Source organism: Eutrigla gurnardus (assembly GCF_963514095.1).
Source record: "Eutrigla gurnardus genome assembly, chromosome: 2".
Lineage (NCBI taxonomy): Eukaryota > Metazoa > Chordata > Actinopteri > Perciformes > Triglidae > Eutrigla > Eutrigla gurnardus.
The window spans coordinates 26,714,367-26,740,473 of record NC_139916.1 but is presented as its reverse complement, the minus strand read 5'-3'; the positions used below and the strand labels follow the sequence as shown (position 1 = coordinate 26,740,473).

The window sequence follows — 26,107 nt, the reverse complement described above, 5'->3', positions numbered from 1 at the left end:
GAGAATCTAGCTGATGAAGGTGTTTAGTTCTGCAGATGTTTGGTGAAAAAACAACATTTTGGAAACATTACCATGTTAACCTGATGATGGCGCTGCATGAAAAGTCAAAGGATCAATAAAGTTATTCGAGTTCATCCTGTATGATGGACACATTTCATCACAATAGTAGTTGGGAAAAGAGCAAGTCAGTATGATTCATCTTCTGAGACCTTGAATTTCCCTTGAAAATGACAGATGTCAAGATAATTTTGTCTGAACCAAAGTGACACTAACATGGCTAAAGCTAATAATGCTTTAAAATGCTGATGTAGCAACCTACAGTCACTGTGAGCAAAGAACAGAGGGACTCCTAATAGTATCATATGCAACATTTAGGGTTTGATTTGTCTATTTTATATTTCTGTGAAGACATATTCCTTCAGTTGTATTTTACATTTACCCTCACAGTTCTCATGGACAACACAGTCTCAAGGCAGATCGTGGAGTAGTCACTAAATAGAATCTATTAACTTAATTTCTATTAATTTCTCTGTCCGTCTTCTCCGTGTCTCTCAGCAATAAATCAATGCCAAATTAATGTTAATCAGGTTCATTTTTCATGGTGGACACATAAATTAAATGCATCCACTTGACTATGCAACATCCAGAACTAGTGACGTAGTATTCAATTCATTAATGTCACTCAGTAAGCACAAAATATATTCAAATGTGTGATGGTTTCACAAAGTGCTGTGCGACTCCTTGATAGAAGACATTGGACCAGTCTCTGGGCTGTAGCTCCAGTGATGGTTCACACTTTCCTTGTACAAAAATACAGTTTTTTAAAACACTCAAGACCAAATATGTAGAAATTAAATCAGTATAGTTTTGGGTGAACTGACCCTTTAAATAGTTATTTCTGATGACAAGCAGAAGAAAACGAGACTAGGTGAAACCGAGTATCCAGCCTGACCGTGTGGTCAATGTGCTTAATTGCAGATTACATGGTTAAGCTAAAAGCACAAGACTAAAACTTTGTCCTCATATCGTGAGATGTTTGACTTGAAATATCTTGTAATGAAGCAAATTACATTATTATTACATTATTATTATTATTCATTTATTAGTCAGTAGCCTATTGTATATCGTGTAAATAGAGTTAAAGATATGAGCTTACAAGGCTGAAAGCATTTCCTTTACTCTGTGAAAACAAAACACATAATTTTATATTAAAAAAAACGCATCTCATCTTCAAGTGTTTTTTTTTTTTTTTCAATTATTCAATAATACAAAATTCCATCTCTCTCTCAACTCAAACCGTCTCTACAACACAGGTCATTTCCTCGGCACTGCTGTGCTAGCACCTAGCACTGCTGTATGACATACTGTGATATTTTACACAAACACTGGTTTCATACTAAGGTGTTGGACATAACTAATACATGTAACAGTGTTGTGGTGACTAAATAGCATGTTGATGAGGAGTTTCAGATTCAGCAAGTGGCTAAGTGTTGGCTGTTATCGCAGTAAGCAGCCCAGTAACAAGTTAATTAATCACGTAAACATTCGTGATGCTTCACTTTACACACATCCACACATGCATACATCGCTGATCACGGACATTGCACATTTGTTTGGTTCTTTTTGGTGAATTTGTTGAATAAATATATTATATATTATTATTATTTAATACTTTTAACTCGTCTGGTCTCTCATTGTGTCACTGTAACAAATGGGGGCTCGTCCTAACTTAATCAGCCTGTTTAGATTTGTGTAGTTGTTCTGTTTGTTGAGACTGAACCTTGGTAAGTACGCTGTTATTGGTCGATGTTGATGCTCATCCTTACATGGTGAGCAAACAGCTGTTCTGTCCCGGATAGGCTGAAGAGCAGATTTCCTTTAGAGTTTATTGGGTTTGATAGTCTGGTGATGGAGCAGTTATCTCGTCTGAGGCTGCAGGTGAGATGCCAGTTAATGGCATGTATTTATTTGGGTTTTGTGTGTTTGGGCAGCGAGTATTTTTTCCTCATGGCTTGCGGGGGAAAGTTAGGAACTCCAATAGAAGAATGATTAAAGTGCTGTTCATTGGGTGTCAAACTTAGCTTCTAGATGAGTCAAAATCTGTAAGGTGTGATGACTTTGAGCAACCCAAGACTGTTCTGAAGATGGAGACATGTCATCTGTGTTGAGACACACAGTTTTAAGGAGAGATATTCAGTGTGTCTCAATCTATAATTTGGTCTGTATGGAATTAAATATGTCTTCTGATAAGGATAATTTAAATAGATAACCTGAAACCAGTGAAACTGTCTTCTGGCTTTTGGTGATAATAAGTTTAGTGAGTCATACATTAGATGTTGATGAGTAAAAGGACATCTCAGCAAAATTCTGCAAATACTATTAAAACGACATTCAATGGTATTAGATTTGATTCAGATGTGTTTTGATAGACAACATCTACATAGTTTAGAATAGGAAATAGTAACTCTGACACAATTCTTAACCTAATCGGTTGAGTGTTTGTAAATTATAATTCTTTCTTTTTACAAAGTTAAGCCCAAGTTATGCTTCCGCGTCGACACAACGCAAGGGGGCTTGCGGACCCCTTACGTCCTTGCGGACCCCTTACGTCCTTTCGGACCCCCCTTACGTCCAACGCAAGGGCCTGACGTGCACCTCCCAAAAATCCTAGACGCGCGTCGAGGCGACGCAACACCAACGCAGCGGCATTGGCTGTGATTGGTCCGCTAACTACATCCGCTGGAGACTGCTTTCCGGTTTCCACTCATAAACACCGCCATTTAAACTTTTAATAGGCTACTTTTATTGTTTTCACCTTGTCGCTTTTGCACAAAGAAATAAAACACCAAGTTCTGAAAAATTGTGGATGTTTAAAGCTGGAAAGTAAACAAATAGGCTATAACGAGGCTAACGACGATATATGTCAAGAGTCTCGGTCGGTCGGTCAGTCTTTACAAAAAACATAGCGCCCTCTACCAGTGTGGCATTGAATTGCATTTCGACACGTAAACCCAACGCAGAACCATCACGGTCTCCCAGCAACTGCGTGGCCGTTGCGTGGCCGTTGCGTGATCACTACGCAGAAGCATAACCGAGCCTTAAAGAGGACCTTCCAAAATATCCTCACTTTCCAAAGGGTCATCACTTTGACTAAAACACTTGCTCCTCATATACAAGGATACAAGGTCACACACACACACACACACACACACACACACACACACACACACACACACAGAGATCTGATTTGTGGCTTCAGCTGATTAAAAATTCATCTGTTATTTTGGCAGACGACATCGTGGAGAAATCAGAAGATGGGAACAAAAGTTTTATGTGATGGATCAGATGAGACAGGACAGGAAGCTTTTAGGAAGTCTTAAGGATGGAGAGATCAGTCACTCTGTCCTCCAAACGAAACTGATGACAGAGGACGAAGAAAACATTGACTTCCAATATAAAGTTTCACATTTAAAAAAAGACTAAAACAGCTAAAACTGTAGTTATTACCAAACAAACAAGAGGTAAGAGAGTCTTTGTTGGGGACTATTTTCACCAACGTAAGAAACCACATTTTGAATATTTGTATTTGAGTGAAAATATTCTCCAGTTTTAGTTTATGGTGATAAAGCAAAATGAGGCTCATTAATCTTCGTTCAAAGGTAAACACACTGCTGTCAAAACGGTAAACCTCACGTTCAACATGATTTCAGCCTGGTGACTTTCAAACACTGATGATTGTAACTTCAGATGAAAGCCTCAGCAGGTGTCTGGTTTCAGACTTGGTAGTGAACACATGGAGATATAGAGAAAGAGAGGAAAGACTTTTTTGATATAGACCAAGGAAGACAGGTTGGTAGAGGGAGAAGAGACGGGGAGACAGGTTGGTGGAGGGAGAAGAGAGACAGGTTGGTGGAGGGAGAAGAGACGGGGAGACAGGTTGGTGGAGGGAGAAGAGAGACAGGTTGGTGGAGGGAGAAGAGACGGGGAGACAGGTTGGTGGAGGGAGAAGAGAGACAGGTTGGTGGAGGGAGAAGAGACGGGGAGACAGGTTGGTGGAGGGAGAAGAGAGACAGGTTGGTGGAGGGAGAAAAGAGGCAGGGAGACAGGTCGGTGGAGGAAGAAGAGAGACAGGGAGACAGGTTGGTGGAGGGAGAAGAGAGACAGGTTGGTGGAGGGAGAAGAGTGGCAGGGAGACATGTTGGTGGAGGGAGAAGAGTGGCAGGGAGACAGGTTGGTGGAGGGAGATGAGTGGCAGGGAGACAGGTTGGTGGAGGGAGAAGAGAGACAGGTTGGTGGAGGGAGAAAAGAGGCAGGGAGACAGGTCGGTGGAGGGAGAAGAGACGGGGAGACAGGTTGGTGGGGGGAGAAGAGAGACAGGTTGGTGGAGGGAGAAGAGTGGCAGGGAGACAGGATGGTGGAGGGAGAAGAGAGGGAGACAGGATGGTGGAGGGAGAAGAGAGGGAGACAGGATGGTGGAGGGAGAAGAGACAGGGAGACAGGTTGGTGGAGGGAGAAGAGAAGAGATGTATTTCTGTATTGCAATTATAGAATATGTAAACTGATTTATAAGAACAGTTTTTACTGTAAAATATATTTTTACAATCGGACAAAGGCAGGAGGAAGAATTTAGAGAAAATATTGATTTGTGTGAAGTCACTGAAATGATTCAAACTGTAAAGATGAAACGTGTCTAACTCGTGTGTTTGTGTTTGATGGTTGTGTTTCTCCTCTCCGTGTTCTGAGTGACGGTGTGTGTCGTCTCCCTGACGATTGTTCATAATGATGGCGACTGCGGGTAGAGTTTTGCGCATGCAGCTGTGGTTTTGACCCCCTTCGTTTAGCAAGTGAAAAAACTAATGCCGGAGGATTAGTTGTATAAAAACAATACAGTACAAATATATTATTTCTAGGATCTTAATACTCCCTCCACCTCTACTTGTTTTGAACACACGGCTTAACAAAAAATAAAACATAACCTGATGTAGATGATCAAGTTAAATGACCAGAAGAATATTGTATATTTTGTTATTTTCATAACATTTCTTACTGTCAAAGTGTAGAAACAAAGACAAGTACTTTAACGTTCCTCAGTTTTTATTCTTTGAGACCAGCAAACAAAAACACAAACCAAATATCAGTGATCTCGAACACACTGCATACTTTAAGGCATCATATAAACTTCAGAAACTGTTTCAGGCATCAAACAGGAAGTGTGCAAAACACAAGATGAGCTCAGAGAAGAAGAGTTAACAGATACACAAAAAAAACAACAACTAAACTTTTCTCACTTGAATTCCCCTAAACCACGGACCAGGATGCTGCTGAAACCGTTTCCTGTAAATCTTTTCTTTGTTCGGTCATTTATTTGTTCATGTTTCCAGGCATCGCGTTGTAATTAGAATACAAGCACCTGCAAGAAGAAACATTTGAACTGCTGAATAATTTAAACATGATGTACCCAAACACGCAGCACGTTTCAGCAGGATTTAGACATAAATTTAGAGTCTGAAATATCCAACAACAAGTAACAAACCTGACATTAAAACACAATTCAAAGTAACCAAGATATGTTTTATGTTTTAATAATGGTTGGTTGCGTCCCTTCATGCTAAACAAACCCACAAAGACCTGCAGCGGCTTGTTTGATATGAAACTGTTTAAAATCTCACTTTATAAACGATTCTGGACAAAACATAAGAACAATTTAATTTCTGTTCAACATCCAGTGATTACGACTTAATTTTTGATGCATCACTTCACTGCCAGCACCAAAGGGCATATTTTAATCATTATTATTGAACATTTTCCTTTTTCTCCCCTCTTCAACCGAAAATCATTGTGTATTAAAATCGCTATTCAGAAAGAAAAAAAAAAAACCTTTTAATTGTAACACATAAGAGAAAATGTCCTTATTATACAGAGAAACATCTGTAACATTAACAGCATTTCGTATAACTTGTTGATTCATATCTTAATATAAATTAATGAAAAACATCTCGTTTTTGGGATTAAACCCTTCAACTGTTTAAATGGAATCACAATATACAAAAACAGTCCAGTGGTGCTCATATATACAGATACGTTTCATCACGACTGTTATTTTTACCGCCCTGAGGAGTTTTATGACCTGAGAAGCTGCTTTTTGTCTCCTCTTTGACCGCTGAACAACTAAAGCTACGTAGAAAAATAGTTTTTGTGCTGGACGGAGACAAAAGGAATGTCGGACGTGAAGTAATCTCGTTCAGTATCACTACAAACTAATGAATCCAGGAAGTAAAAGCTTTGTTGGATCGATTCCAGAAAACAGTTTTTTTTTTTTTATAGTTAAGTGAGGACTCTGGAGGTTAAACACAGTCAAGTTCTCATTAAATTCCCTTAAAACATTTTCAACTATAATAAAATTAAAAGTTAGACTTGACATTAAGATATTAAATATTAAATGTGCTGATTTTTCCGTTCCTGATCCTTTTAAATTAAAAAAACAAAACAAAAAAACAAAAGTCAACCGAAAACATTTTCCAGTTATTTTGAAATACAAAACACATTTGAGAAACAGGTGAGAAATAAAAGAAAACACTTAGCTTTAAAGTTGAGCTGACAATAAAAATGCCCTTGAAACCATGCTTAGTCATAGTTTTTGCACCTATTAAACAAAATTGTCTGTCCTGTTTCACTGGGAAATACATCACACAGAAGGTAGAGAGTCTGGAAATAACGTTCCAGCTTCACTTTAAATGAAGTAAAAAACAAAACAAGTCAAACAAAAAGAATCAATCGTGATAGATACATTTAGAAATAGACGAACAAAATTGAGGAAAATCTGAGAAATAAAAGGAAACATTTCAAAAAACAAAAGATAAACTTTCAGAGTTTTTTACGTGTCGACATCAACATGTTCATTTAGACTTCTCAGTGATGATCTGTGGATTCTAAATGTTTGTTCAACTGTGAACAAACTTCACCAACTGACGACACAAACACTGACGAGGTTTACAAGCACACTAATATTCCACTATTGTTCTCTATGTGATCAACGTCATATTCTGTTGGGTTAGTAGGAATTAAGTCTTATTCTGAATGGATCATTTTTAGATGGAGTCATGTGTGAGATGTTGATATTATTCAGGTTTTAGCAGCAGTCTTTGGACTTGTATACATCACATTCACTATACGAGTCTCAGTTGGTGTTTTTGAGTCAATTATTATCACAATGCGAACATCTCGTAATGTAAGAGGTTCACACGGTCCAACAAGTCCATCAGTCCATCAAGGACACAAAGTATCTGAATGTAACGAGCAGCTCCTGTCATTCCACTTTGCTATGTTTTTACGTGATAAAGACATGTTAGTGGATCAACCCGTCAAACAAAAGCCTCGGCGTTGAATTCAGTGACCCGGTGAGGAGGACGTGGTGGCGAGTTCCTCAAATGGACCCGATGATGCTGATAATAATAGAGGCTACGTTAATAGGAAGATATATATGGCTGCACGTTAACCGGTATATTAGTGGAATAATCATTTTCATCAGCCAGATTAGTAGGAATTATTAAGAACTAGTTACTTAATAATTTGGTGCATGTAAACGTTGTCAGTGTTTGGAAATCCATCACTATTAAGCATCAAGTGTAACTTGAGTAAATTAAGTAAATGTTTAAATCAGCTGAGCTTCTTAAATGACTCCAGACTGAAGAAGCAGGAACTAGTTCTGCTGTTTGGATCCATGGAGAACGACCGCCTTTCTTTTCAGGCAACAGAAGACAATAATCGGTCTTGGTTTTGTTTGCAAACACGTATGACAAGTTCGACGACCGCTGTATATTCAGTCCTGCATGTAGAAAAAAACCCCACAGGAACGAGTACCAAATTAAAGAAATAGTATTATTCATAATCAAGAACCTTCTGAACGTTTAGCTCCCTGATAGAAAAACTTGCTTTGTTATCATTTGAGGTTTTTAACGTCCTGAAACTTGATGTGAGGCAAAAGACAGCTTCATGTCCTGGAACATTTTCAGCAGGCGAGTCCAGTAATAACAGGAAACAAGAGTACCGGCGATGAGCAGTCAGCAGTTTAAACCATATTGTACCACACAGCGAATAAAGAACTGAACTTAAGAGTCAGATATCATAATCATCACCGTGTTTTAAGACAACTGTGTAACGAGATGGAAAAAACAAAAAAATCAAACTTTCCTTACTGTCATTTCTTAAACCTTTAAAATCTCTCGAACTAAAAAAGAAAACAGATATTCATTTTGAATAAATGTCATTAATATTCACTCTTTGGACGTTCTTCTTCAGCAGTTTGATCATCAGACGTCTTTCCAAATGTCTCGCTGACGCTTCACTGAACGGCTGCAGAAACGTCCAACTGTTTCTGTGACGACCTCAGCCGTCCTTCTCAGAAGTTCTGCTGGCGCCGTTTTTTGGCCTCGATGGCGTCGAGGATGGGCTGCCTCTTGGTCTGGTAGCGCTGACGGATCTCCTCGATCTCCTGCTCCATCTGAGGGTCCAGAGACGTCAGACGCTGTCGCAGCTCCTCCACTGACCACGAGTTCACCTGCAAACACAACACATTTATTATTATGGATATAGAATGTGCACGGGCCACCAATTAATCAATTATATTTAAAGGAAAATATTCTGACATCTGATTCATAAAGCCTTTTCAAGTGAGTTTGCTGTTTGGATTTAATTGACAATAAATGACAGAAGCGGACAAGTACAATGAAAACAGTTGATTTGACAAATCATTGATTTTGTATAATCAAATCAATGATTTGATTATACATTGAATAAATAATCCATAAATTGCAGAGGACATTAATTAATTTTTAGTCACTGGCTGCCCATTGGGTTTATAATTTATGAATGTTAGGTTTAGACAACAAAACCAACGTTAGGTTTAGACAACAAAACCAACGTCAGGTTTAGACAAAACCAACGTTAGGTTTAGACAACAAAACCAACGTTAGGTTTAGACAACAAAACCAATGTTAGGTTTAGACAACAAAACCAACGTTAGGTTTGGACAAAACCAACGTTAGGGTTAGACAACAAAACAAACGTTAGGTTTAGACAACAAAACCAACGTTAGGTTTAGACAACAAAACCAACGTTAGGTTTGGACAAAACCAACGTTAGGTTTAGACAAAACCAACGTTAGGTTTAGACAACAAAAACAACGTCAGGTTTAGACAACAAAAACAACGTTAGGTTTAGACAACAAAACCAACGTTAGGTTTAGACAACAAAACCAACGTTAGGTTTAGACAAAACCAACGTTAGGTTTAGACAACAAAACCAACGTTAGGTTTAGACAACAAAACCAACGTTAGGTTTAGACAACAAAAACCAACGTTAGGTTTAGACAACAAAACCAACGTTAGGTTTAGACGACAAAACCAACGTTAGGTTTAGACAACAAAACCAACGTTAGGTTTAGACAACAAAACCAACGTTAGGTTTGAACAAAACCAATGTTAGGTTTGGACAAAACCAACGTTGGGTTTAGACAAAACCAACGTTAGGTTTAGACAACAAAAACAACGTCAGGTTTAGACAAAACCAACGTTAGGTTTAGACAACAAAACCAACGTTAGGTTTAGACAACAAAAACCAACGTTAGGTTTAAACAACAAAACCAACGTTAGGATTAGACAACAAAACCAACGTTAGGATTAGACAACAAAAACCAACGTTAGGTTTAGACAACAAAAACCAACGTTAGGTTTAGACAACAAAACCAACATTAGGTTGAAAACAATGTCAATGTAAAGTTAACCTATCACACAAAGAAATTGACAGCATATTGAAGGAAAAAAAAAAAACATGGATTGAAGCAGAATATTTCACTAGATAAAAACATGTTAATTATAAATACTATAAGTGTATGTTTATGAAGCAAATATCAGCTTAAGAAGGAATCAATAGACATGCAAACATTTGAAAAAGCTGCACATAACTCAATTATTGAATTAGAATTCCAACATTTTACGTTAAATCTTAAAACTATTTGTTTGTTGTTTTCATAAACTAAATAATAGTATTTCCGACCTTAAAGGTCAGCATTGAATCTAAATCCCCGGTTTATATGCATATAAAGCTAGCTACTGTATCTGCTGATTACTTTTGTCGTTACAGTTCTGTTCAGCAAGAGGATTTGATGACTTCAAACATCGTTCTGTACTGAATCCATTAATGGCCACTTAGGAACAATCTTTACCACAACCTAAAAATACCTTAAGCACGCCAGCGATCATCCAGGTGTCTGATAAGTGCATCTATTTTGGTAGCTTTCAAAGCTACATCTATTGACATTTATTCAATGTCTTCTCCTCCCTGCTGCAGGTCTCGGATAGGGACCTGAGGCCGGCTCTAGCTTTTCCCCGGGGGGACCCCCCTCTCAGCTTTACCAGCACCACTTCAGCTATTTATTACACAAAATCAATGGAGCTAAAATAACACCAGTGTCCACTGGAGAGAGAAAGGAGGGTCCTACAACTGGAAGACACCGGGGTCAAGTTATCTTTAATCCTCCAAATGGTGTGAGACCTGCAAACAATGTTCACTGTAAATCTGCATTTATGGAACAAAGTGTTTAAAGCAATACAAGGGATATCAATCATATAATTGTTTGGAAGATACTCGGGTGGTCCAGAGTGGGAGGGGCCTAAACCCACCAAGGTTATGGATACATGTTTTACTGAAGCATTGAATTGTTTATAGGTCTATAATCTTAATTTAGCTCTCAAAGTGCATCAAATTGATGCATTTAATGTACAAAATTGAGGGTGACGTTTCCTGTATTTTTGCGTGTAGCATTGCAGAAAAATATATATTTCAGTGTAATTTCTGTTCCAATATCTTGCACTCGTAGAAATACTGAACATATGACAACACCAGAGCGGATCAAGGCTGCAACTAATGATTATATTTACAGTCAGATATTTCCAGCCCATGTTTTCTTCACCACTGACCTTAACATGCATGTCATACCTCTGCTGTTGCTCAGTTCAAAGACAGGACAAGATGAGACGTCCCGAGTCTCTGTCGCCTCCTGAAGATGCTGATTTTCTACCAGTTCAAGATAATATACCACTCACCTAACGAGCACAAAAAAAATCATAGAAGCTGTCTACATGACTGATGAAAATCAATATTACTCTAATCTTCCTCTTTACATAATGTAGTCTGTAAAAGGCGCTGATGACGGAGCTCCCACAGAAACACCCTCTAAATAACTTAAATGTCCCTCCTTTTCCACCTACAGTCATGTTTCTGATGTAAAAAAACTTCACAGTTGGTTCCTCCTCCACAGATTAAATCTCGTCTTGGAATGAGCGTTGTCCGCTTGCAGTTTCAACTTGCTACATAAATGGAGGTTTTCACGAATTTTTGTAGCCTCTCTTGATGCTTGCTTACGATCTGGCAGCGGTTTGCTATGTTTAATCGAGGTTGATGCTCAGAAACATCCCGAACAGTCACATAATAAAAATCCATGCCGAGGGCAGCAGAGAGATACAGACGCCAGCACACATGTGCCTTTAAAGACATGAGATCATGTGTGATCTCATGTCCATTAAGCCAAAACTAAAACCAGGGTGGTCTCCAGTACAAGTTCTGTTATGTACGACAGGAAAACCAGCAGCCTACTGGGTGTTCATCTCTTCAACTAGTAAACTCTGACAGAACATGCGACCGATGATGGGTTCATTAATTGTTGAAGGTGGATTTATCCTTGTGTCTGGGTATGTCAGATCAGACTACGACCTCCTGGAGATTTATTCAGAGGAGACGGGAGGGATGGAAGGAAGGAGTCAGAGGGGAGACGACGAGCAAGAAAACCAATAAAGGAAGATTAAAAATAGCGGACAGAAAGGAACAATTGAGGGAGATTGGTGGTTGTACGTCTGCTGCTCATGAATAATGTAGGTTAGTGCTTCCCCACCACATGTTCTATGCTGCATTACAATAACACTGAATGGGCTGGAGCATACACCACGGACAAAGTGGTAAATATTAGACAAGGCAGCTAAATATAACATTCAAACATGTCGTAATATGAGGGTTATAACAAGGGTCCTCTACGCTGGTACTCCACCGCCCTTCCCCCGAGAAAGAGATACAATCCGAGGGAGAGACACAAAAATGGAAATCAGTCAAACTGATGGAAACAGAGTTTTCAACCAATCAACATGACACCATTAAACAACATCTGGAAGCAAAAATAAAAAGGAGACAGATCTAAAATTAAACACAAGCTGCCTCAACGTGTCACAGATCTCAGAAGACAATGAGCTTTTCATCCTCACGTTTCCAAGTCTAAAAAGTCCCTAAGTGGGATTTTATGTTGTCAAGTGACTCCTGGTTGATTTCTATCCCACCACGCTTTATGGTCGACTCCTGCTGTGTTATACATGTTAAACGTTAGTCAGAGTGTTTCTGCACCTGTGACACAAAGTCAAAGTTCTTTTAAGGCCCTGATCAGACGGAGAGTGGTCAAGGGTGCCACTTTAAAATGTTCTTGTTCGGCCGTGTATCATATCATGTTTAAGTCGGGGGGAAATGAAAAGAAGCCCATTTCAAATAATCAATTTCTTTGTACTGTATTTTATAACAAAATCCAATATTTTTTTCTTACTGAAAAACGAAATATGACGCATGCTTACATCAGCTAGTACAAACTTATAATATCATGACATCCACCCATCAATCTATCTGCAACTTTAGAAGGCAGTGAGTTAACCTTTTTTACCAACAAATCAAATTCCTCCCAACATTGCCGGTCCTGTTTCACTGGGAGATACATCACCATACGGAAGACAGAGAGTCTGGGAATTATGTTTCAGCTCGACGAGATGAAGTTTTTGATGCCACATAAAAATGTTAAGCTCCAGTGGATCAGTCATTTCTTACTTCCATATAGGGCACATGCTTAGCCACATTTTAAAAACAAGAAACTACCATAGGTAATATGCAGTGCAACTGCTGGGACAGAGGTCAGTTGACATGCTGGTGGGAGGGCACTTCAACATTTCCAAAACTTTGGATGAGCTGCTGCATACCAACGGCTGCATCACTGCCAGTTAACTCAGCTGGGCTATTCAAAAGTGAACATACAGTTGTTAAATGCATTATAATCTGATTATTCATTTTGTTTTTTAATTAAAACAATGTGATGGATAAGTTATGTGAAGATGAGGCATCAACGTTTGTATTAATTCGACAATTTGTCCCTAAATTGTAAGGATCTTTTCATCATTTTTAGACCATTTGTTAAACAAGCATTTTGTATCTTTGCAGCTTTTAATAATTAAACGATCAGCTGATCATTAAAATAACAACTTCCCATTAACCCAAACCTGTTAGTGTATGTAACACAGCAATGACACAGCTATTGAAGATGATGCTGTGTGTGTGTGTGTGAGAGGGAGAGAAAGAGAGAAAGTGTGACAGCATGCATGTTCATAGTAAGACAGTTTTAAAGATCCAGAACAAGAGTAAAAATCAGGGTCATCCAGCGGTTACCTGTCATTGTCTGTTAGTGGAACACACACACACACAACACACAACACACACAACGCACACAACGCACGCACACAACACACACAACGCACACACACACAATTCAACACTTTTAACAGCACTATGTCACTACTGAATCCTCAACAATAAAAGTGCTCTAATAATTGTTTGACAAACAAAAAGGTGCATCATTCTGAAGCCCTGAGATAAAGAAGAGGCTTCAGTGCACTCTGAATGAAGTTGAACAGGCAGTCGGGCGGCCTGGTAACAGACACCACCTCATATTTAAAGGTCACATATCTAATATTTAACTCCAGCAGCAGCTTAAAGACCAACGAGCTCTCACTGTGATGTGTTTTCCAACCGGGCATCGGTTAGAATGGAATGGCAGTCAGACCACGGGAAACCCTAATTTATACATCACTAAAACTAACACAGAGTGACCAACTGATGATGCAAAAACCTCTGATGTGATAATGATAATACAATTATAATGTGATTTTAATACCTTTTGAAGCGTGCAGTGGTTTTCATACTTCAAGCTGAGCTTTTTCATTCATTTTCTCTAAAATACTTGAAAACATTCCCATCAAACAACTGGATTCATTCAATTTTCTTTACAGACAACACATCACTAGATAGTTATCATTTTTGCCCAATACTACTGAATAGAGCCTGAACGTATCATACTGTAACCTCTGTTAACGACGTTAGGTCTGTTATTTAGCCAATCAGGAGTGTTGTTCACAACGTGGATTGGCAACTAGAAAGCGTTAAGGCAGATCTTCAGATCGCATATTTAACTGAACTTCGGCTGACAACGATCATCGGCTGATCAGATGCCTCATCGCTAACACCAAGTCTAGAGAGTTTAACTACAACGTCAGGGGGTTCAGTGAACTGGAATGCAGAGTTTAATTGAACCATAGTCAGACAATCTCCTGAGGATTATAGGACCTGGCCCCAAATACCCCCTCCTCCCTACGACCACGGGTTAACCGTGTTCTTGGCCTCTGTCACCTCTGATGGTCATGTGATCCACGGTTGCTCAGGCTGGAGACGGACTGAGGCTAGTTCACTGACCTCGCAGCACCGTGTCCTCTGAAAACGGCGGTGCTTCTCCTAACTCACCACTTCCAGGTCTCCTTCTGCGGGCAGTTTGTTATCAGCGTTGTTTCCTCTTCCTCCTCCGTCGTTGTGACTGTTGGCCTCCTTATCTTTCTGATCAAAGAACTCCATGAAGGACGGCCTGGCCGGCTGCATCGTTTCGTCTCGCCCTGGAACACACAGTCAACATGTTACATATGCACTGTACATCAAACTCTCTGCTGACTTCCAGCAACTAAAAGGTTGCTGCGACTAGGGATAGGATGTTACCGGATTAAAAAACACTCCCAATAAGTTATTCATGTAATTAAGATGATCATGACTTCAAGTAGCCGTTAAGCTCCCTTCCATGTCAGAGAACTAGAAAAATATTGGAGATTGGAGACTTTTCAAACTCAGCTGCAACATAAGATCAATAACGGTCAACGTATCACTGGTCTAGAAGTCATACAGGACTTAAATCATACTATATGAATAAAGCCCTCATTAATAATCCTGAATCATTCTTAAAATCATTATTATATTATCATTCATAATGTCCTTTCAGCCTGTTATTAATCACGAGTAACCACTATAATTTTGTGTCATTATTTAAACTAGTTTGTCCAGCTTGTCTCTCTCAGCTGAAACATTATTCATAATGACATTTAATGAATCACTTTTTATAATCCATGACAATTAAAATGGGGATTCAAAAGCATCAGACAGCACAGTGAGAGGTGCAGCTCTCTGAATGAAAATCATTCACAATGGTGGTTCTAACTGCATCGGTGGCCTGTCAATCACAAAGTAGCCCCGCCCTAAAGAAGAAGCTACTTTATCATCTATTTTACTCAAAATGGACCAAAATTTACTAAATTAACATCATGCTGTATTGAAGGAGACTTGGAAGTAGAGACAGAGACCATAAACTCATGTTTAGAATGTTTACTGAGATGATAAATAAAGTGAGAAGTAGGCTCATATTCTTATAGACTTCTGCACAGTAGAGAGACTTCAGAATTTGCTTCACTTTACAGAACTGGTGGTTGCCGTCTGGTTTAGATAAGTTTATGTTACGTTTGTCTTTAGGGAGAGATACCAGGTGAACACATAGAAGAGGTGTACTTCATCTGAAAGCTGGGAACATGAAGATTAATTTGAATCAGCAGTGTATCAAGGTGTTCTGGTTGTATGTGATCATCATCCTTAAGCTCTAATATGTCTCATAAGTTGTTGCAGTCATATTTGGGTGGTATGCCATTTATTGGAGCATGGAGCTCCAGAATGATGAAAATGATTAAAAATCCTTCCAAAATATCACATTAAACACCAAGACCTTGTGGAACACCATAGAAGAAGTCGGGCTGTGATTGGCTGGTACCTAAAATGTTTGACAATTAGAGATTTCTGCAAAGACGGTATTTTAGAGCGATTGGATGGCGAGCTGTTCTGGAAACTGCTCTGAAACTTAACGTCCCTTTCTAACATGTTTGCAGTGTTCTTACAGTGTAATAGTGTTTGATGTGTTTAATATTTTTATAATGTAAATAGTTGAACTCCTGAACACAGGAGTCTGTGTACCGTTACACATTACAACGAGATGGCCGGGCTTGGAGTAACTGGCCCGAGTGCGCTCGTAGAATGTATTCTCAGTTTAGGGAGGTAACGTCTATTTGCTGATCTGAGGGGTCTGCGTGAGCATGTCAATAATGTAGGGAGGAGCTAGACCATTAATAGATTTATATATAATTTGAAGTTCTTTTAAAATCGATTCTTAGTTTTACTGGGAGCCACTGAAGTGAAGTTCAAGTTAAAATAGGAGTAAGTGCCTATTGAATTTCACATAAAACATTTTTAACCGGTTCGTTTCTGGTTAATGGAAGTAAAACGTTTGTTTCACAGTCCGTCTGCCCACTAGTGGTCAAAACAGTTTCATGTAACGTTGAACTTCTCTTTGAAAACAATCCATCCATCATCACAGACACGTTTACAACGTCTGTGTATTCTTATCTGGGTAATGATGATTAATGCAGAGACACTAAGTTGTTGGCTCATTTCAGCAAACATATCATTGCTGATCTCACTTGTAGACACATTATCAATTTAAAGTGTGGTATTCCCCGACTGTAGAAGAATTAATGGCTGTTTATTCTCCATTTCTGCTGCCAGATGCCTTCACGCTGCACAAAGCTGCCAGGAAGAAATCATTGTTTAAAGAAACCAGTCGCCTTTCCCAATATGGAGTTTTTTAAAAGCATAATCAGATGAAAGAAGGTCAGAGCCACAAAGATCCATCATCTCACATCTCTTTGATTCTAGTTTGATATCTGCCTGGTCAAAGACTTCACAATCCTATAAACGTGCTGTACTTTGCTGGTTGCTAGGACAACCCCACGTGGAGGCAAGTGAGCAGTCTTTCCTCTGTTTTTAGACATCTGCATCCATTATCAATGTCACACATCATCAAGAGGCAATCATCATGGTCAAAAAGACCACAAAGTTATATATAAAATAAAACGTGTGTTACTCAGGTCCGAATTTTAATACACACCATGTAATTTCTGCTGCGAGGCGTCTTGTAATCAAACACCAAGAAAAGACAGAATCGAATAAGGGGAAATCTAAAGACAGGTCATGCACCGTTAAAACCTTTTAATTTACTACTACTTGAGAGCAGATAAACAACTGTTTGCTATAGTGTTTTTTTTTTTTTTAACGACAGAGGTTTCCTCCTCTCCAAAACAAACAAACCCGCTGATTAAAACAGCTTCACAATAAAAACCAGTGTTTCAGCGCCCTGGGGGGCTGTGAGCAGGCTGCTGCTTATGTTTGCTCTGGTAACTTTAAATTCTCTATTATCTATTATTTATGTGAAGATATAGTGGAGTACTATCTACCTGAGCAGAGAATGGAGTTACTCTCCCTCTGCTGCTCCTCCGGGCCGGCCGCATGTCTTCGTGTGCATGTTAGTTAGAGCTGCAACGAGTAATCGATTATTGAACAAAAAAATCTGTTGCCAAATTTATTTTAAATTTGTTAGGTTTTTTTTCTTCAAAATTCTCCAATTTCTTAAATGTGAATATTTTCTAGTTTCTTTTCCACTCTGTGACAATAAACTGAATATCTTGTTTGTGATTCAAAACAAGACATTTGAGGATCGCTTCTGTCAGACAACCATAATGCTGACGCGTGCACAAAGAGGATGTCTCCACAGAAAGGCAACCTAAAAAACACTGTTATCGTGATTAAAATGAAAGATTTCTTTGGTTTGAGCATGAAACATTTGGGATAATGAAACTACACATCTAAACAACATATAAAACACAGATCACACACATAGATTTCATGTGGATATGTCGCATATAAAACCTTTAAAGGATACAATATTTGTTTCCGCTATATCTGATTCAGCAACGTCAGGATGACAGGAGGAGAATCTCGACACTGATAGGCTTAGAGACACAGCATCACACAAATAAAATAGTTTGAATACCCGAATGAAGCAAATTTGGTGTTTATATGCAATATCTGAGGATACAATAGCAATGTTGAACACAGCCTTATTTAGGTCTACGCAGATTAAGACTACATGATGAGGGAAGGAAAAAGAAGACGTGATTGCAATTAGGCCATTACCTGTAATGTTAAATTGTATCACTGCATACTTTTGGCTGCCATCTGGCTGCCTAATGTCAAAAATATGAAAAATAAATAAAAGAGTTACAAATAAGTTTTGGCCATTATTTTTTGTCACCCGCTGACAAGCCCATTATTTAGTTTTCTCTGCTCTGGTCTCTGTCGACCAATCAAATCAGAGCACTGGGGAGTGGACATCTTTACTTTGAATTAAAAAGCATAAAAGTCACTTTTTCCTCGCTGGAACTTTCCAGGTTAGAAATGAGGATGGATTTCGTGAAGATGTTTGCATGTTTGGTTGATGAGGTTTTCACGCTTTGTAATAACACTGGTTAACTGCTAGTTGGTCGAGGCCCAGATTAAAGCATGTAACTCCAGCAGTGTTGATGCTTTATTCTGCCCACATAATCACTAAACCAGACTGAACATAAAGCAGGAAAGTAAAATGTTTTACACAGTTCGAATTTAAAGTGAAGGCCCAAAAAGACTGGACTCTAGAGAGGACCGCCATCTGCTCCAAAACAAACATAAAACTTTTATAACGTAAAGTGATGTGAGAGTGGAGAAGGTACATACAGCTAAATGTTTTCAAGCTAAACTCTTACAAAAAGGGATATAGAAAATAAGAGGCATATAATGTTCACCTCACTGATCGTAAATTACCATATTAGAATCAGGATTATTGTGATGTGAAAAAGTGAGCAGTACATTTAAAGGTTAGAGACCATGGAAGAGTAAATTTAGATAATTTAATAATTTACTCTACATAATTGTTTCATCTAAATGGATCTCAAACAACAAGAGCACGTTTGAATGACTCCGCTTCTTCAGTCGAAAGATATGGATTCAAATGATCTTGAGATTGATCCTCATATGCTTTTTATAGTGGCTGTGTTAAGCTTTTAACTGACTAGTGAACCTCAGCTAAAGAAAACATGCTGGGAGCTGCTCCACTGAAGGCACCGAACCGACATTGTACGCTTTAACACAAACTCTCAGCACCACATGTTCCGCTGCACTGACACCTTTACGCCTCTGCACAACACGGAGGCCACTTTTTATACTTTTTGCCTTTTTATTGTGAGAGGACAGCATGAGAGTGAAAGGGGAGAGAGATGGGGACGACGCGCAGAAAGGGCCGGCGGTCGGATTCGAACACGGGGCCGCTGCAGCAAAGACTTTTAGCCTCGGTACATGAGGCGTCAACTCTAACACTGAGCTATACGGCACCCCAAGGAAGCCACTTTCAAGCATCATTGCAGCTAAGATGAGAAGACAAATGGATCAATATATGAGCAAGGCCCAGAAAGGAGTTGGTAGTAACCCCGGAGAAGCCAAACACCAGCTACGGGTTAACAAAGGAGTCACTCGAGACTGTAAGACCAGACAGATCTGGATTTATTACAAGAAAGCCGATGACTCAATGCCACACACACACACACCCACACCCACACACACACACACACACAAATATTGTAATGCATGGAAATGAGCGTGACATCAACTCACTTATCCACATCACCAGGATCTACAGTAACCACATTGGGATGTTATTTATGCTAGATAAGTGGTTGGATGGTATCAAAAAGAGAGGCAAGAAGATCACCACTGAAGGGGATGAATTACTAGAAGGCAACATAGCAGATGACCATGACAGCTATAAATACCTTGGGAGTCACGCAAGCAAATGGAAACCATGAAGAGGCCGCAAGGAAGTCAGCCACAGCCACACGCTGGTTACATTCAAACATCGGTCTGATAAACCCATCCTGATGTGAATGAGTTGGCACAGCTGTTCAAAAGACAACAAGACTGAGGGGTTTCTAAGGTGGATTCTAGTGAGTGATGTTTAGCGGGTTAATCAGTGCAAATTAAAAGGCTTTTTATTATTCAGTACCATTAGGGAAAATCAATATCTGATCTAATATCTGATCTGGATCCTCAAGGCCCCCAGACTGTGGTCATTAGTTTGGGACACACACAGACAAAGACACAACAGGGATGTGCACACTCACATAACTGAAGGATGTCGGGGTACTAATGTAATTATACATTCTAAATGTCCCTGTGTTAATGCGGTTTGAACTGCCAGTGGTAGAGATCCATACTAACTCAATAGTAGGACATCAGACAGGAGACAGCGTGTTGGTGTGTGCGTATTTAGGAGTGTGTGCGTCCAGGAACACCGATGCACTTCTCTACACATTCATGTCTATGGTGTTCAGTCCACATGACTGAACACCATAGACATGAATGTGTAGCTTTAGGAGCATAACCCCAGAAATGTCCAGTCCTAAAAACTTCAAATGCAGTGTTTCCCCTACCATTGAACAGGCCTGGCGGGGCCGCCAGGCCAAGGAGACCTGCCGCCAGGCCAAAAAAAAAAAATCAATACGCCAAAAATAAGCTACCTATCAATTAATTCATAAATCAATAATCATTTACATTAGGAGCGCCTCCGTGCAGCACAGTAGACTTGCGGCCGCAACAATCCTCGCCGCGCGCTCCCGCTACGTTCTTCTTCGTGTACTTTACACGCTTGATATTGTTCTGATGCCGTTCCGCCTCGTTAAACCACCACGATGTCGCTTTCTACTTTGAAAACACGGAAAGTTGACACTGTATTTTGACAAGCTGTTGCGCTCTTTAGACTCGTGGTGTGAGCGGAACCGGACCGGTACCGGAACCGGACCGGTGCATTTATAAGAAAAATGCAGCTGTGTTTCTCCGTCCAAAATCCGCTTTCCTCGCGCTGCCTGCTCGCACAGATCCGCTCGTGCGCACATTCGCTGATGCAGGTCGAGTGTTTAATATAAATATAAGCAGAGACGGCGCTCCTTCAAAACAACATCAAGCCATGCGTGTGTAGTATTAGGACGTGATGACGTATGTACAACCGGCTAACGGGCCAAAGCCCGTTTGGGCTGGAGCAGTGTGAATGCAAAGCCGCGGGGGACCCTCCTGGGGCAATCGTGCCGAGGCACGCTACTAATCGCGCCCTTAGGCAGCCTATGTTAATAAAATAAGGATTGTTTTTGATAAGCTGTGGAACTCTGAGTTAACCTATTTCTACCTGAATTTCTATGAACTATCAGGCTGTTGAGTAAACCTATAACTTATATTTTACTTGATAAAATAAGACAATATATGCACTCATGTCGTTATAGTGTTTTACAGTATCTGTAGCTATTAATGTGATGCTCATCATTTTCCAGCCATATTTTTCCAGCCCCTAATTTTGGATCATTTCCATCAACCGGCACCTTAATAAGTCACTTTCTCCTTGAATCCTTGAAAACCTTGAATACACTCTGGTTGAACAAAAATGTTGAATGCAAATATAATAATTGCAGAATTGCAGACTGCTTGCTGTGCCACCTGACTTAATCCAACTGCACCAATACACCATCTCACGCGTCTCTCTGTTGAGGGTTTTTTCGGCGGGTACCACCGGGCCTGAAAAAAATTCTAGGGGAAACACTGAAATGGATTCATCATAATTTGAATATCTTAACTAGTATAACTGCATTAAAAGCTCCCATGTTATTAATTTATAAATGGATCATTTGTAAATTAAAAAAGTGATTTCCTGTGGGAACCCTGGTGCCCTATGGCTTCATAAACAGTGTGCACGAGTCATTGCTTTATTCATTTATCACCCTTGGCTTGGAGAGTTCACCATGGCATCATGATATGGACATTTTACTACAGGAAGCCCATTTATATAAATCTTCATCCTGTTCCCGAGGTCTGTTTTCACCTACCAAAACAGATCCGTCTTTATTTAGTGAATAGTACATTTAAGGATTGATTGCCATCAAAATAAATCTTGAGTTGTGTGAGTTGGTCCTCTGATTACATGGAAGTCAATGAGAAAATGCCCTTACTTCTCACTAGATGTATCATCTCATTAAACTTATATATATATATATATATATGATACATATGACATATGAGTTTATGGTCTCAATCTCTAGTTCAAAGTCTTCTTCAATCCAGCATGATGTTCATTTAGTACACATGCTGGTTCACATAGTCCATTTGGGTCAAATAGACCATAAAGCAGGGGATGCTTTAGGGCGGGGCTACCTTGTGATTGACAACACTTAGCTGTTAAGTTCACTTCAATTATGAAGCTAACTTTGCTAGCAGCAATTTCAAGATGGCGAAGACACAAATGCCGAACTCAAGGCTTCAAAGCCGTAGTCAACAGACCAATGGATGGCATCATCATGACTACATCCTCTTATATAAATGTGTTGACAGCCCTAGAGTGTGGTGTGTGTGTGTGTGTGTGTGTGTGTGTGTGTGTGTGTGTGTGTGTGTGTGTGTGTGTGTGTGTGAAAAAGAAAATACTTTAGGTATAAAAACTCTAAAATAAATAGTTTAAACACGGTGTGAAAGCTTTCTGAAAATATAAATAATATAAAGCCCATGAAATTCTGGAGGGACTGTTGATGCTAAAAAAACATGAAGCTGACTTGATATGGTGCAGGAGTTTAAATACTGTCACATGGACTTCCACGGTAGCAACGAAGCATTAGCGGAGTCACACAGAGCAACAGCAAACATCCAGATTCAGTGTGCTGTCGCGTCTGATTGGGGTTAATTCTTTGTGTATAGAAACAAACACATGAAACACACCCACAATCTGCCAGCACCGATGAACACAGTCCAACTCTTACTGAGACTCCCGTCCAAAAGCAGCCAATGCATCCAACGCTTATGACTCCCACACGGCGAGCAGCTCTAACAGCTTCCTCAATAATAGGCACCAGAACGATGTAATGGATTCACTGTAAGAAGTGGATTAACAGCTGTTCACTATTAGGCCAGGTAGTTACACTGATCCCAGGTATGTTTACATCTGACACCGTTTGTACATATCTCTATCTCTATGCATCTCCACCTAGACTCATCCCCAACGTTAAGCTGCTTATATTTTTACAATTGGCTTTGTATATATTTTTGTGTTTGCACCTTATTGTTAACTTTTATATTTGCACTCTTCCCACTTTGTATTGCAACTGCTGCACAACAATTTCCCTTGTGATAAATAAAGTTGTATCATCTCTTCTCTTAAAATAGCCCAGAGCTGAGCATCAATTCAGGGGCTCTATCTTAGCTGGTCACATGTTTAATGATGCATTCAGGCACTTCTCTTCAATGTGTAAAGTCAAGAAAAATCACACGATAGTATCTGGACCAATGTAAAAGCTACTGTAATGTGTGAGAGGTTATTTACAACATAAGCTCTAACTGCTGTTACTTTTGTACAAGCAATATAAAGTTACATTAACCGTTTCCCTTTGTCTGTTGAACGAAAACTAAAAAACTAAAACTACTGTACATATGGTATTACTGACATGGAGACCCACAGTGCATCAGATGGGTGAGGACTCACAAGGATGCCACATGAATCCTCTGATTGACCTCTAATCAACACACCTCTATACTTTGTACAAACAGAGCTGGTAAAATAACTACTTGTCACTGTTGCGCAATCAATTCAATTTTTATGTCCTTTAGTGGGGTGATAACGGTTATAAAACACAATCTACTGTAAACAGAAGTCAGAATCCTGTCCTACTGGTATGCCCAACAGACCATGCAGGTTAAATGGGACAACTGCTTGTCTGCTTCTTTTCATATTAGTAACGGAGTAAGACAAGGGAGCATCTTATCTCCTATTTTATTTTATTTCTACATGAATGATCTGTCAAATAATCTAAGCTCATGTAGAACTGGATGTATGGTTGGCAGTACAGTGATGAACCATCTTATGTACGCTGATGATTATGTGATTTTTAGTCCGAGCTCAGCTGGTATGCAGCAGCTCCTCAATGTGTGTTCTGTATATGGGGAACAACAAGATATAAAGTACGAGTCAAAAAGTGTGATAATGATTTGCAGAACCATGGAAGATAGACATATGACTTTTCCTGACTTTAAACTCTCAGGTAAAGTTCTAAATATCTGCAGTGAAGTGAAATATTTTGGTCATGTGATCACAGACCAACTGACAGATGATGAGGACATTTATCGTCAGTGTCGTATGTTGTATGTGCGAGCAAATATATTGTCACGTAAATTCGGCTGGTGCACTGTTGGTGTGAAGCTGACTCTGTTCAAAGCGTACTGTTCACCTATGTACACTATGGTTGAAATATAAAAAAGTGTCATACAATGATGCTTTGAGGATACTTTTAAAAAGGCCCAGATGGACTAGTGCGAGTGAGCCGTTTGTGAGTGCTGGAGTGAACACACTGCAAGCGGTTCTAAGAAATGTAATGTACAGGTTCATCTGCCGGTTAAATGATTCTCAGAATCTAAATGTCGTGGCAATGGTGAACATTATGTACAGTGACACACGCTGCACGTCTCAGTTTTGGGGGCACTGGTATAAGTGTCTTTTTAAAATTAGTCATTAGACTAGTTTTTCATTGTGTGTTATTTTAAACCTTTTGTACGGTGTGTCTTGATTTTATTTATTTTTTGTGTGTATGGACCTTGAGTCTGAAATAAAAGCCTATCTATCTATCTATCTATCTATCTATCTATCTATCTATCTATCTATCTATCTATCTATCTATCTAAACATATTTGCATTACCTTAATGATAACATTCTTTATAGTAAGAGTAGTAGTATATTTATAAGTTTTATTAAATAATTTATCCTCTTTTTAAAATTTGGATTAAAGATTTAGAATAATCATCTTGAGCGTGGCTCAGTGTCAGACAGTGCTCGGAAATAATCAAACCATTTCGTTTCTGCAAACAATACTGAGTCTGATCAATAAACATTAATAAATTGGTGTGAACCCTTTATCTAAAATATTTAAACGATGGCTCTCTTTTAAAATTCTGTGCATCTTTGCTTGGTGCAACAATATCGCAGCATCATTTCAGTTTCCATTATCAACCTTAATTTCACACATATCATATCCATAACTTCTCTTACTGAGGGCAGATGGAGATGTCAGATTAATGGCAAAAAGATGAAGGCAAACCGGTTTGTAATGAAGGATTTAAAATGATTAAAAAGCTGTAGACATTAATTGATAACATCCTAGTTGTCATAGTAAGCTAGTTCAAATTATTTGCCTTGATATCGGTGTAGGAGAAAATAGCCAATTCTACTCAATTGTATTTATAGAGTTGTATCATAACAAATCAGGAAATATATAAATTAATTTCAAAGTCTGGTCCTGAGGACAGGAAGTGATAACAACTGTTCTACAGATTCTTTACCACCCTTAAAAACAACACAGTGATGCTCCAGTTTGCAGGTGAGTCAGGGAGCCTCACTCAGTGTGACGGTCTCACTCTGCCCTCTGGTGGAGAAAATAGAAGCTACATCTGCATTTTGTTGGATGATGAAAACTGATCGGGGGTCAGAATGAACATTTAATGACATTAATATGTTAGAACATCTACTTCAGGTCACTGGACTTGGTTTGATTATGCGGTCAGCAGTGCTCACCGGCTCCATGTTCAGTAACATGACCAGAGAAACTCACGGCAGTGTGTTTGGAAATGAAGGCGATTAACCGGTTTAATCCGACAGCCTAGGTTCCGGGTCTACCCCTGTGGCTTAGTTACATGAAGAAAAAAAAAAAAAAAAAAAAAGAATGCACGAAGAGGAGCTATTTTGGTCTATTTGGGTATATTATAAAAAACGTTTCTGTTTTGTTTTTTTTTACAGAGGGCTAGGACATAAGATCAAGAATTAAGCCAGAGACTTATTTTAACTTTCACACCTTGGACTTGAAACAAAGGTTGGCGGTCTATCTGGGGGCAACAAGTGACAACCAGAGTAACTACAGTAACAATGTCTAACACATTTTTAGTAAACAA

The 26,107-nt window shown here is 39.2% G+C and overlaps 1 protein-coding gene across 2 annotated transcripts in view; it reads right to left on the bottom strand.

Annotated features, from left to right (window-relative positions):
• Positions 1-5,076: 5,076 nt before the first annotated feature.
• Positions 5,077-26,107, bottom strand: part of LOC311031664 (serine/threonine-protein kinase 4-like) — a 33,930-nt gene continuing 12,899 nt past the window's right edge. For both annotated transcript variants that reach the window (XM_084038069.1, XM_084038070.1), the window contains 2 exons: positions 14,656-14,801; positions 5,077-8,557 (listed from right to left, as the gene is read on the bottom strand). In XM_084038069.1, the coding sequence (XP_083894195.1) occupies positions 8,399-8,557; positions 14,656-14,801 (305 nt within the window). In that variant the 3' untranslated portion in view covers positions 5,077-8,398. The remainder of the gene's footprint in view (positions 8,558-14,655; positions 14,802-26,107) is intronic.